General features: G+C 43.4%; 1 protein-coding gene across 6 annotated transcripts in view; it reads left to right on the top strand.

Moving 5' to 3' along the window:
* CSGALNACT1 (chondroitin sulfate N-acetylgalactosaminyltransferase 1) overlaps window positions 1-13,643 on the top strand; it is a 326,878-nt gene that overhangs the window by 288,728 nt on the left and 24,507 nt on the right. For all 6 annotated transcript variants that reach the window (XM_026485711.4, XM_057303517.1, XM_026485714.4 and 3 more), the window contains one exon: window positions 9,262-9,363. In XM_026485711.4, the coding sequence (XP_026341496.1) occupies window positions 9,262-9,363 (102 nt within the window). The remainder of the gene's footprint in view (window positions 1-9,261; window positions 9,364-13,643) is intronic.

Raw genomic sequence — 13,643 nt, 5'->3', positions numbered from 1 at the left:
AGGATGGGTCCTCAGGACAAAACTGATTCCTGGGTGCGTGGAGTATATGGAAGAAGACATTTATTCTCATTATTATTTTATTCTCATTATTATTTGAGTCATGTCAACTAATCCTAAAAATTATTTGTATTTACAAAAAATACCAATTTAATAAAACCATTTTAATAAAGGTCATTAACAAAAACTGGTTAACAATGTGGAATGGAGGATAGGTATGCCTGGAACCTGGGACTAAGGGAAACAGTTGCAGATTGTCAAAAATGCCAGCTCTGAACTTTCTGTCAGATGAAGGGACAAGGGGGGAAATAAGGCGGGTTTACTTCAACCCTCAGTAGTTAATGAAAAGAAGGCTGCTGTTTGTTGGGGTTGAAAAGCTTTCTCCTAACACTAGACCCTAAAGGCCTTTATTGAAGAGGCAGTAAGCATTAAATGAGAGATATTCCTAGGATTTACAAGAAATTACAAAGCTAAAGCTTCAGTATTGTCATCTCTGTGAGTAGGAATGCAGCTGGCAGGAGCAACAGGGACCACTCTGATTTGGCTACTGGGGGCCACTTTGTGGCACCATTGTTGTTCATGGAGATAAGGTGGCTTTTTATTAGGGCAGGCCAATTCTCTGTTGCTGTTGTCCTAGTCCTGGCCTGTGGGGGATCCCCACAGGCTCCGGGCACTGTTTCCTCCATCATTAAGGACCCCTTTACCTGTGGCCGGAAATAGAGTGAGTGTATCCAGGAGAACTTGCTTTACATCTAGCCCTGTTTTTATGTTTCCCCTTTGCCCAACAGTGTATTAACTTAAACCTACCTCCTCTTTCTCCTGTTCTTTTTTTTTAATCACCTGATTTGCCTTTGAAACTATTCTCACGTTTGCTTCTAGGCTGTTTAGTTTTCCTTGGCTTCTGGGTTATAGGTCTCAAGCTCATCAGGTATTTCAAGTTGTAGTTTGTGAAAGCAGGAAGAAACTCATAATAACAAAGCTGTAGATTGTCTTTGTATCCTTATCTCCAGCCTCTCCCAGAAAAAAGATTTTTATGCAAGTGATTTTTTTATGATTTCTAAAAATCTTTCCCAGTTCATTTCAAGTTTGCTTGATTTTTATTTTGACTACTTCCAGCTGGTCTGAGAACCCTTTTTCATGTTGCTATGCTTCTCCTCAGACTTTGGTAGTTAATTTTGTTTTAATGTTCTTTCTTTCTTCTGACTCTTCTCTCATCCCTCTCAAAAACAGCACTTATGATATTTTCAGGCAGTATCAGGGACATCTTTTACTTAAATTTTCTTCAGTGGTATTTTAATCCCTTTTCTGCCTAGAACTGTGAAGATGTTTCTGGAGGTTTCTGGATCTTTAAAAAACAATGGCTATAGACTCTCCAGACCAAAATGAGCCTTGGGGGTAGGGCTAAGCTAGTGTAATTTAGAGAGTAACAGGAAGGCTTCAGGTCATCATCACATTGAGGATTGTGGCTGAGATAGGCCCCTGACCTTGTTTTTCAGAAGGAAAACTAATGTGGTTTCCATGACGGTATCATCCTCCCTCCCACTCAGGCCCCTCTGCCTCTCCCACGGCCCTTTCTTTGTTCATACACCAGTGTTGCACCCCGGAAAGTTTTAGGGTTCATATGTTTGAGAAAGGCACTAATTTACATCATTCACCTTATTTGGAGAAAAGTTTCTATTTTGGGACCAAATAGAAGTTGTTTCTTATTTCACTTGAGCCACAGAATATGTGAAAACATCTATGCAAGCGCAGAAAATGGTCAGTTGGAAATGATTCCATTTGCTTTTCTGAAATAGGCAACCAGGAAAGTGGGTCCTGATTGCTTGGTGGAGAGTCAAAGATCAGGCTCGTTTCTTTAACACTGATCAGACTAGTCAATGGAATCCAGGAATTGTATATTAAATTAGCTTGGGGTGAGGGAAGGGGAAAGGACCCACCAAACCAAAAGGAGAATATTATTGTTTTAGAGCCAGCTTTCAGGAGGCCCCTGTCACTCTCTCTGCCCTCTTCAGGGTAGTACTAGTCCTTTTTTCCAATGCCTTTTGGCTAAGCAGTTTCTTCCTGTTGTCAGTGCAGACCATAGGCAGCACTTGGAGACTAATGAGCTGTTATGTATTTATTATCTCATTTGCACAGGACATAATTAAAGGTAAATCATAGATTTTCTTCTCATACCTGATATATTGGAGTAGAAAATTGACCTCGAAAAGAATAGTGACATAATTTCCTTGCCTCCTGTGCCAAGAAAACCCTTTCTCTGCTCCTCTCCGCCTGCATGGAGCTGTCAGGGCTCAGCTTAAATACTCCCTCTTCCTTGAAACCCCTTCTCCATCCCTCAAAAGAAGTTAATCACACTCTTCTCAACCTCTTGGCTTGTTATGTCTGCAAACCGTCGCTGCAGACAGTCCATGCTGCCTTCCACTCTCTAGCTGTCCATTCCTTCTCATACACTGTAAGGTTGCTAAGGCAGTTAGGGTGACCAGTTGTACCAGCCTGCTTGGGACTGACGCATTTGCCAGAACATCAGTGCTAAAACTGCAAGAATCCCAGGTAACCTGGGTGGTTGGTCCCCCTACAAGGCACCATAGAAGATTATATTTTAAAACCTTATTCCAATGAGAATAGTGCATTGCACCACAAAGTTACTCAGTGAATATTTTTGAATCCGTGTTTCCATAGGCCACTTGGCCCAAGGTATAAAAATAACTACCCCTAATTATATAAAAACACAATTTTCCTTCTTTGTCTCTGTCACCTTCTGTGGTAAGATGTCCAGCCTCTGGTGCCCTCCCTGTCTTTCTAGGAATCCTCAGGGATGTTTTGCATATGCTCAGATACACGTTTGGCTTCCACTGACTGCTCAGGCACCAGCTGCGTGATGCCAACACACTGCTTCTGACAACAGCCGAAGTTGTTGGCACTTGCTAATGCCACGGAGGCTGCTGGTGCAGCCACTGCTGTGCCAACACTGCCACATTAATTCCCCAAAAGTCCTGGCTGGAGCTCCCGACACCCCCTCATAATCTTGTTTTCTGTAAAGAGAGCCTTTCAGCATTTCCTGCAGCTCCAGCTCTCTCTAGGACTTACCCGTGAGTCCAAAGGAACCACCTGGAGAGCAGGACAACCTTGGGGATGCACACTGTTTTCACAGTCATGCACCCCTGTGACAACACCAGTATTTTACTGAACCTGATTCTTCCTTAAGACAGTGGTTCTGACCAGGAGGCCTATTTTGCACCCTCCACCCTGGCACCTTCGGTAAAGTTGGAGATGCTTTTGGTTGTCCCAGCAGAGGTGGGGGCTTGGGGGTGCTACTGACGTCCAGTAGGTAGAGGCCAGAGAGGCTGCTAGACGTCTAATCCTGCGATGCACAGGACAGCTCCTTCCACAATAGGGAATTTTCTGGTCCAAGATGTCGATGGTATGAGGTTGAGAAACCCTACTTTAGGGTGTGTTTTCTCCCTAGGAGTACAGTGCTTCTTCCAAATACGCCCTGGGTTCCCCTGTCCCCCAGTCCGCCAGATTGCGCAGTCATATCTGACTGGTCCCATCAGGAATGCAAGTTGAACAGTCCTTCCCCATGGCCAGTTTACATTTGGAGTTTGTTGAGGCTTTTTCCATCCTCCTCCTGGCCACGCAAACCCATTCTGCTTTGTGGCAGAGTCCTGGACAGGTAAGACCAAAGCTGTGAGATTTCAAAAGTACATCCTTCTCCTGCTCAGGTCACCTGAGGTACACGATTAGCAGGCTGGTGCTTAGGAAGGCTGGATTGCATGCCTGGCTGGCTCCATAGTTTGGGCAGGTCACCGGGATTCCTTTCCTTATCTCTGTTCTGAGAGTGTGAATGACGGTCAAGTAGTTCTTTCTACAGTGCAGTCGTTCAGATGAACAACCGAACTCAAAGACCACGATGTGCCTCCGGCCTTTTGAGAAATAGAAACACAGCTGTAAAAGTGACTGTGATACATGTTTTCTGACTGAAAATATATCTTAATTAGTCCCTGGACTCTGTGGCACAATATCCTCAGGGAGAAGGAACTGTTTTTTTCCAGAAAAAAAATGTCTTAAAAAGACAAGGTCTTTGTGGGCTGCCATTGGTTTTGTTGATGGTCTCCTTTGCTGTGCAGAAGTTTTTATTTTGGTGTAGTCCCAATAGTTTAATTTTGCTTTTGTTTCCCTTGCCTCAGGAGACATATCTAGAAAAATGTTTCTATGGCCGATGTCAAAGAAATTACCTCCTGTGTTTTCTTCTAGGATTTTTATGGTTCCAGGTCTCACATTTAGGTCTTTCACCCATTTTGAGTTTATTTTTATGTGTGGTTTAAGAAAGTGGTCCAGTTTCATTCTTCTGCATGTGGCTGTCCAGTTTTCCCAGCACCATTTGTTGAAGAGACTGTCTTTTTCCCATTGGATATTCTTTCCTGCTTTGTGGAAGATTAATTGACCACATAGTCATGGGTTTATTTCTGGCCTCTGCTCTGTTTCATTGAGCTATGTGTCTGTTTTTATGCCAGGACCATACAGTTCTGATTACTACAGCTTTGTACTGTATCTTGAAATCTGGGATTGTTGTACCTCCAGCTTTGTTCTTCTTTCTTGAGATTGCTTTGGTTATTTGTGGCTCCTTACATATTTTAGTATTATTTGTTCTAGTGCTGTGGAAAATGCTGCTGGTGTTTTGATGGGATTGCATTAAATATTTAGATTGCTTTGGGTAGTTTGGACATTTTAAGAATACTGGTTCTTCCAGTCTACGAGCATAGACCATCTCCGTTTGTTTGCGTCATCTTCAGTTTATTTCATCAATGTGAGTACTGTTTTTTTACCATCTTGGTTTAGTTTATTCCTAGGTATTAAATTATTTTTGGCACAATTGTAAATGGGGTTGTTAATTTCTCTTTCTGCTACTTCATTATTATGTATAGAAACACAAAAGATTTCCATGTATTAACTTTGTATCCTGTGACTTTACCGAATTCATTTATTCGAAGGTATTTGACAAAGACGTATTTGATAAGGGGCTAATATCCAAAATATATAAGGAACTTATACAACTCAACACCAAAAAAACAAAAAATCTGACCTCAAAAAATGGGCAGAGGACCTGAATAGATGTTTTTTCCAAAGAAGACATACAGTTGGCCAACAGACACATGAAAATATGCTCAACATCACTCATCAGCAGGCATGCAAATCAAAAGCACAATGAGCTATCACCTTACACCTGTCAGAACAGCCAAAAAAAATAACACCTGAGGGCTTCAGAGGGGAGGGGGATGGGAGAATGGGATAGGCTGGTGATGGGTAGTAAGGAGGGCACGTATTGCATGGTGCACTGGGTGTTATATGCAACTAATGAATCATCGAACTTTACATCAGAAACCAGGGATGTACTGTATGGTGCCTAACATAATATAATAAAAAAATATTATTATAAAAAAACACACACAAAAAACCAAAAAAACACACACAAGAAACAAGTGCTGGTGAGGGTGTGGAGAAAAAGGAGTCCTTGTGCACTGTGGGTGGGAATGCAGACTGGTTCAGCCACTGTGAAAACAGTATGGGGGTTCCTCCAAAAGTTAAAAATAGAATTAACCATATGACCCAGTAATTACACTTCTGGGTATTTATCCAAAGAAAATGAAAACAATAATTTGAAAAGCTATATGCACCCTTATGTTTATTGCAGCATTATTTATGATAGCCAAATTATGGAAGCAACCAAATGTCCATCCATAGATGAGTGGATAAAGAAGATGTGGTGTATATACAATGGAATGTCACTCAGCCATTAAAAAAGAATGAGCTCTTGCCATTTGCAACAATATGGATGGACCTAGAGAGTATAATCCTAAGTGAAATAAGTCAGAGAAAGACAAATACCACATGATTTCACTCATACGTGGAAGAAACAAAACAAATGAACAAAGAAAAATGAGACAAGCAGAAGAACCCCAGCAGACTCTGAAATACAGAGAACAAACTGGTAGTTGCCAGAGGGGAGGTTGAGGGGAATGGGGGAAATAGGTGAAGGGGATTAAGAGTACACTTATCGGGGCACCTGGGTGGCCTAGGTGGTTAAGCATCTGCCTTCGGCTCAGGTCATGATCCCAGAGTCCCAAGATGGAGCCCCGCGTCAGGCTCCCTGCTCAGCTCTGCTTCTCCCTGCTTCTCCCTCTGCCCCTCACCCCACTTGTGCTCACAGTTTCTCCCTCTCTCACTGGTTCTCTCTCTATTTATAAATAAACAAAATATTTTTTAAAAAGGTACACTTATCATGATGAGCACCGAGTATTGTACAGAATTGTTGAATCACTATATCGTACACTTGAAATTAATACAACACTGTATGTTAATTATACTTCAATTGAAAAAGAAGAAGTAAAAAAGATAAGGTCTTTGTGAGGAAGAAACAATTTTGAGGCTTCTAGATTGAGATAGAAGAATGACCACATAGGATTGTGGAGCTAATATAATGCAAAGCATCCATATGAAACGAAGAGCTTCCCTGAAGGGTTCTTCGGAAGTTGGGGTTCCCTGAGATTCATTCCATGTGCTTTGCTACAGCCCTACCATGGTTGTTACAGAGAGGTGCTCTCAGGGGCACCTAAGTTAGCTCGAAGGATCCAGGCCCAAATAATCACACCAACACACAGACATCTCCACGTACATAGTCACCCACATACACACTCTTTTCCCACACACATTGTTCCAGGGGATGGAGTCTAGTAAGACTTGTTTGGAAAAATATAAAAATTACAGGACCATTCCAACAGATCGGTGACGGCATTTCCATAGTTCTTGTGCTCATTCCCTCGTGGAGCATTTGTGTATGGTTGTAGGTGGTTATGTACAGTAGATCAGGAACTTTGCAAGGGCACGTCTGTCTTATTCATTGTTCACGGTCCCTCGTAGAATATCTGGCACATAGTATGTTGCTTGTGTGGTATCGTTTCTGGAAGGAAGGGAGGAAGGAAGGAAGGAAGGAAGGAAGGAAGGAAGGAAGGAAGGAAAGGAAGGAAGGAAAGAAATGAGTGCAAGGAGTGGAACCGTGGAGAGCACCTCAGAACCGAGTCAGCTGCGCCTTTTTGGGAAGCCTCAGCTGGTGAATGAAGAGTGAAGGTCCAAAGGATCTCTGTTTTAGTCCTTGAAAACAGAAAGTGCTTCAATTAGACTTTAAAATGCCAGAAAAGATGTTACTAGAAAAACAAGAATGCTTTTTATCTAGCTCAGTGGGTGACCCTCTCCTGATTCTGGGATACATTTTTTCCCAACTACACATGCAATTTTAAAGCACCATTTTTGGGGTGCTTGGCACTGTGTGTGTGCTTTTATCCTACCCTGGCAAAGGAAGTTAAAGCACTGTCTGGCCGGTTTGCAAATGAGCTCTTTTATGGACAGAGAATCTTGTTGTCGGTATGTGATTGTTCCATCTTCGGGGACCGTGTCTGTGAGGGAGCTATCAGTCTGAAGCACGTTGTCACACGCTGGGCTTCTGTTCCTGGTCTCCCGTCTGTCTAAGCACTCTGCCATCAGACAGACATTCAGAGGTAGCTCTTACCTTTCTTCCATGGGAAAGAAACCGACTCTTTCCGTGTCCAGGATGAGCCCTGCAGGCCTCTAGTTTTGGGTCAATATCATGTTCCCTGATAGTTCTTCTGTCTGGAATTCTCTTCTTCCTCCTCTCTTCCTCTCCCCCGTCCATCCTTCAGGCCCTGGCCATTCCAGCTGATAGGATTTACTATGCTTTCTAGAATCTGTGTACTTGTTATCTGAGCCACAAGGTGTCATTATTTTATTTGAGCTCATTTTGTTTCCCAAGTTTTTGAACAGGAAACCATATCTCCTACATCTTTGGATTTCTCCCAGCAACCCCAGCTAGGCAGTCACTCCTTTTTGATGGCGTTATAAGAAGCATTGAATAAATTGGCCTCTGCAGTTAGAGCTCAGGGACTTCAGAAAGCTGCGATGTGTTGTTTGGGAGGTTAAGGAAAGTAGCCAATAGAGAGACAAAAGGAGTAGAAAAGGAAGAACATGCAAAATGTCAAAATATCATCCCACTAGTAGGATCTTCCATTAACTGGCTTCCAGAAAACTTCTGTTTAAACTGTGCAGCACACATATATGTTTACACGTACACATAAACACATATGTACACGCACATATATTTACATACACACACACATACGGTCATATACACGTATCTATACAGAATTTACGCACATATTACATGTGTATATGCGGTGAACCCTCAGCAGGGTATCTTACCAGGTTAGCGTAGGTGTTACTGTTTAGAGAACAGGATATGGACAAATAAATCAGCTTTGGTGAAGAAAGTGAGTCGGACCAGTCCAGAGCTGGAGGCCTGACCCCTAGAGGGCTGTCGGGGCCCTAGAGTGTGCGGTGCCAGGTGCCTGGGATAATCAGTCATGGAGCGGAGAAATGGAGAAGCAGTGAAAGTGATTGTGTGTGTGTGGGAAGGAGAAACCCCAACTGTGCCTCCACCTTGTCATTCCTGTTGGGTGTTAAGAAGGGATTTTGGAGCTCTACATGAAAGAAGGTCTTTTTGCCTTTGTTCATTCAGTCTTTAAGACTATTTGTGTTTGGCACACACAGGAAAAGTCACAGACAAGGATTCTAGTCCCACCCTGACTGGACTTTAGCTTTCTTATCTGTAAAATGGAATTTATGTCTTCTGCCCTTCATAGACTCCTTCTGGCAAAGATGGGGAAGGACCCAGTGCCCTTTCCATGACACTAGGTGGCCCCATGGGCTAAGCCTGTGGCAGATTGGACCTGTGGCCTCATGCATCTGAGTTTTCATTCACTAGATCTGCACGTTTGCATTTCATTATTTTCTTGGGAAGATGCAGGTAATTGTGATGGCCAGCCAGAAATGTCTTGGTGTCCCATCTCTGCTTTTTTGGCATTTCACTCAGTTTACCTCAAGAAGCTTTTGCACTGGGGCACCTGGGTGGCTCAGTCAGTTAAGCATCTGTCTTCGGCTCACGTCATGATCTCGGGGTCCTGGGATCGAGCCCCGCATCAGACTCCCTGCTTGGTGGGGAGTCTGCTTCTCCCCTCTTCTTCTGCTCCTTCCTCCTGCTCACACTCTCTCTGTCTCTGTGTCTCTCTCTCTTTCTAAAAAAAAAAAAAAAAGGAAAAGAAAAAAACCTTTTGCACTTTACAAAATAGGTACATGTTTGGACCTTGCCTATTATTGTGAAAACAGGACCAGACATACATGTGTTTTGTTTTCTAGGGAGATGTGCATCCAACAGGATGGGAGAATTCATCTCACTGTTGTTTACTTTGGGAAGGAAGAAATGAATGAGGTCAAAGGAATACTTGAAAACACTTCCAAGTAAGTACAATGTGGAGCTGTAATAAGGAGTCATAGTAAGTGTCCTCAGGAGTCTATATCCAAGGCTGGAACTTCTGCTTCAGTTTTATTTTCCTTAATGCTCAGGGTCAACCGAGAGATGGACTGCTCGCTGCTGTGCTAGGAGGAATTGTGCACCCCCTTCCCTGGGAGACCACCCCACCTGACACTGGTCCTCACTGTGCAGGGTATTGGCTTTGACAGTTGAGATGAAGTGCCCTGAGCCGCAAGGATGGGCAGCACAGGCTTCTTTGGGCTTCTGCGTGACTGGATGTCGTCTCAGCACTGCTGATCTGGGGACTTGATGTCCCAGAGTGGGAATTAGGGACAGCACACCTGCGCAGGGAGCTCCAGCGGATTGATAGCCGTCCTTGCGTTTCCTCCACTTAGCAAATGGTCTCGCCCTTTTGACTTTCATTCATTATGCATTTTGAAAGATTAGGGGGAAGCCAGAAGTGATGGCTAGGACAGGATCCTTGATGAAACCTACTCAGTTGAACAGAAGTTATTTGACCAAGAACTTTAGACTTGGGGTTGTCTATGCGTACATATACAGATGTATATGAATCAGTTGTATGGGGGATAAGTGAAACCAGCACAGATGGGTTTTCTTCTGTCCCCAGATGAACCAGGATTGATTTAATAAATATCTGTGGCATTTTCTATAGTGAGGAAGCTGTAATGGTTCCCCCACACCATGCTCTGGTCTGCCAGGGAGGTTTGCAGGGCTTCGCCTGAGTAATCTGGTGGGTGGTTTCTCCGTAAGTGAAGCTTGGAGGCGTCAATGGTACTCAGTGGCGGAAATGGCCTCAAGAGATCCATAATGGTCTAAAGATAAACAGGGCCCCCTGTTTTGAGTTTCTGGTAAATGGTAATAGGATGATAGTCAAAGGATAAGATTACAAGATCGAGTATACCTTTTGTAGTTATGTTCACACTTTGTTACTAATTTGGTATTAATGGGCACAAGATCAGAATGCTTATTATAATTACTCAGATGTTCTAAAGCAGTCCATTGGTCTTATTTCTGCAAAAAAAAAAGTTCAATTGGAATTCAGGCATCCTCATTTCTTTGCGTATTATTTATGACTGCTTTCCTGCTATGACAGAGTTGAGTAGTTGTGACAGAAGCTGTATGACTTGCAAAGCCTGAACTCTCTACTGCCTCGTCCTTTGCAGAAAAAGTTTGCTGACCTCTGCAATACGGAATTCAGAGTCTAAAACTAGTAACAGCTTAAAAGCTAGGCCCCTGTCGAAGGGAGAGCAAAGAGAATAGAATAATTGACTATCCTAAATGTAAGTGAAATAGAAACCTCTCGACTCCAATGCACTGCAATATCCTTTTCGTCTCTGCTTAGGAATGAGGTACAGGAATTATTAGAATTCATGTCCTCTGCCCAGTGGGTAGGTTTCAGCATCTCTGGAAGTATCCATTCCTGGGCATGGATCTTCTTTTTAAGTTTCCCAGATGATTCTAACACGCATCGAGGATTGAGAGTTATTGTCTGAGAAAGCGGTGGTCCCCCCCCCCCAGGGGCTACCCATAGAGGCCTCGATCACGGCCAGCTGACCCGTTCCGAGGTATTTTTAAGTAGTTATCCAGGTGATTCTGAAGTGCAGTCAGGACTGAGAAATTCAGTCCTACTGGCTCTGGCACCTTCTGAGCACTTTAAAGGACATTGCTGATAGATACATATAACCAACTTGACATGAGTCTGATGGATAAGTGGAAGGCCAGTTTAAATGTTGTTATGGGAAATATCCATTTTACTGACTGGAAGCCTTAAGGACTCTTATTATCAAGGCATTCTTCTCTGTACCAAATTACCTGGTAAGATGAATTCTTAAGCAGAAGTTTGCTTGGTGAGCAAAGAATGAATAGAATCTGAACAAGAAAAGTAGAATCATTTCAGTGGTAGGGATGGTGTACTTAAAATTTTGGAAAATTTCCAGAGAGATTAATCTACCCATAACTGAGAACTTTGTGCTGGAGACTGAGCTGATCAGTGCTTTAAACAGTGCTACAGAAACTCTGGCAAAATGACTTGGAACCCCATTTTTCTGTGTCAATGCTCTCATTCTACTAACTGGGGATATCTGCAGTGTGGAGGTCTCTGATGCCTTGGGGGTGTCCTCCTCCCTCCCTGGTGTTACTTTGACCACTGTAAGAATGCCCCACCCTCTGCACCCAAGCCTGAGTTGACTGAACATAGCAGCACTGCCCTCCACCTTCCAGATCAATCTTCCTAATGACCTACTGCCCTAGCCTCCTACCGAGATTGGCTCTAACTTGTAACCCCGCCTCGATGACTTCCTATCCCCAACCACACTGGGGGGGGGGGTGTGGTATGCCCCTCTGTCCTTGTTCCCATTATCATCTTCTACTTGGTGTTCTCTCCGTCCTCCTTTCTACGTACTCAGATGGCCACCCTTCCGTCCCCACCTCCCCACCTGAGTGCCCATGTCTGGAGCTCTTCCTGACCTCCAGTCCGCTCTCTGAACTCAGACGGTACTCCCTGCTGGCATCCCTTCTGCTTGGCACTTGGCCTATGAGTTGGCTATTCCTAACTAGGTTATAACTAGGTTATCGTCTGCTTAAAAAGTAGTACTCTCGGGGCGCCTAGGTGGCTCAGTAGTTAAGCGTCTGCCTTCAGCTCAGGTCGTGATCCCAGCGTTCTGGGATCGAGCCCCGCATCAGGCTTCTCTGCGGGAAGCCTGCTTCTCCCTCTCCCACTCCCCCTGCTTGTGTTCCCTCTCTCTCTCTCTCAAATAAATAAAATCTTAAAAAAAAATTGTATCCTGTCACGTGGCTCTTTGCAAGTCCAGCTGAGTGCCTTACTCAGAAAACCTCCAGCGTTTGTTCATCCGGAGAAGGAAGGGGGCACCTGAGTGGCGCAGTCGGTTCAGCATCCAGTTCTTGGTTTTGGCTCAGGTCATGATCTCAAGGTCCTGGGATCGAGCCCCACATTGGGCTCCATGCTCAATGTGGAATCTGCTTGAGATTCTCTCTCTCTCCCTCCCTCTGCCCCTCCTACTCATGCCATCTCTCTCTCAAATAAATAAATAAAATCTTAAAAAAAAAGAGGAAGATAATGCCCCATACACAGTATATTTATACTCCTAGTAATCTGTATGAACACTTATATAATAAGCCCTATTTCAAAGTCATTTTTATCATTCTTTTAAGGCGGTAAACTTTTGTTCAAATGCATCTTATCTTTGAGTAATAACCATTCTTATTCCCATGAATTATCTTATTTAATATTCACAGCAACCTTATGAGATAGATGCTGTTATCAGCCCCATTCATAGAGGAAGGTGCTGAGGCTTGGAGAGGTGGTTACTCAGGCTGCCGTCCCTACCCCAGGGCAGAGCCAGGATCTGAGCCTCAGCTGCTAACTTGTGACACTCCAGGGCTTCACATGGCTCCACATTTCCTCTTCAGTGTACTCCCTTCTGAAACTCGTAATCGTCAACTAAAAGTAATAGGATTTGAAATCAGCCTGAGTGATATTTATTTCATTAGGATACCAGCATTGTGATTAAACTGTTCTAAATGCAGCTAAATGTATATATGTTAAGAATAGCCTTTTAAAAGACACTCGTTTGGCTCGTGTGCAACGTTTTCCTCTGTCTCTAGATTTATGCTTACTCGGTGGAGCTTTACATTTCAGTTGATGGCTATAGATTAGTGTTCTGAAAACTGCAATTTGTGATTCATTAGAGGGTTGTGTAATAGCTTTAGTGGGTTATGTCCAGTGTTTTTAAACCTTTGAAATAGGATAGACGAGATCAGAGTGCATCAAAAGTAGTAAGGGTAAATATTGTTTTGTAAAACTTCAGTGCATGTGTGTGTGTCTACTGTGTCATGATGTATAATATATTCCTTTGTATGGGTGGCAGTCAAAATATTTAGAAACCACTGCCATGGATAACAGTACAAGTCAGTTCTCAGTTTCTGATTCTTATTCCATAGTTTTCCATATTAAGCTGCAGTTAATCTCAGATTAAAACCTCGCGTGGTGATTCTCAAATATAAATGTGCTTGGGAATAACCTGGAGTGCTATTTAAAAAAAAATTTTTTTTAATTTATTTGATGGAGACAGAGATAGTGAGAGAGAGCACAAGCAGGAAGGAGGGAGAGAAGCAGACTCCCTGCTGAGCAGGTAGCCCAATGTGGGACTTGATCCCAGGACCCTGGGATCATGATGTGAGTCAAAGGCAGGTGCTGAACTGACTGAGCCACCCAGGTGCCCCCTAG

Source organism: Ursus arctos, unplaced genomic scaffold (assembly GCF_023065955.2).
Source record: "Ursus arctos isolate Adak ecotype North America unplaced genomic scaffold, UrsArc2.0 scaffold_27, whole genome shotgun sequence".
NCBI lineage: Eukaryota > Metazoa > Chordata > Mammalia > Carnivora > Ursidae > Ursus > Ursus arctos.
The sequence above is the reverse complement of the archived record's forward strand: the minus strand, read 5'-3'. Positions and strand labels throughout refer to the sequence as shown.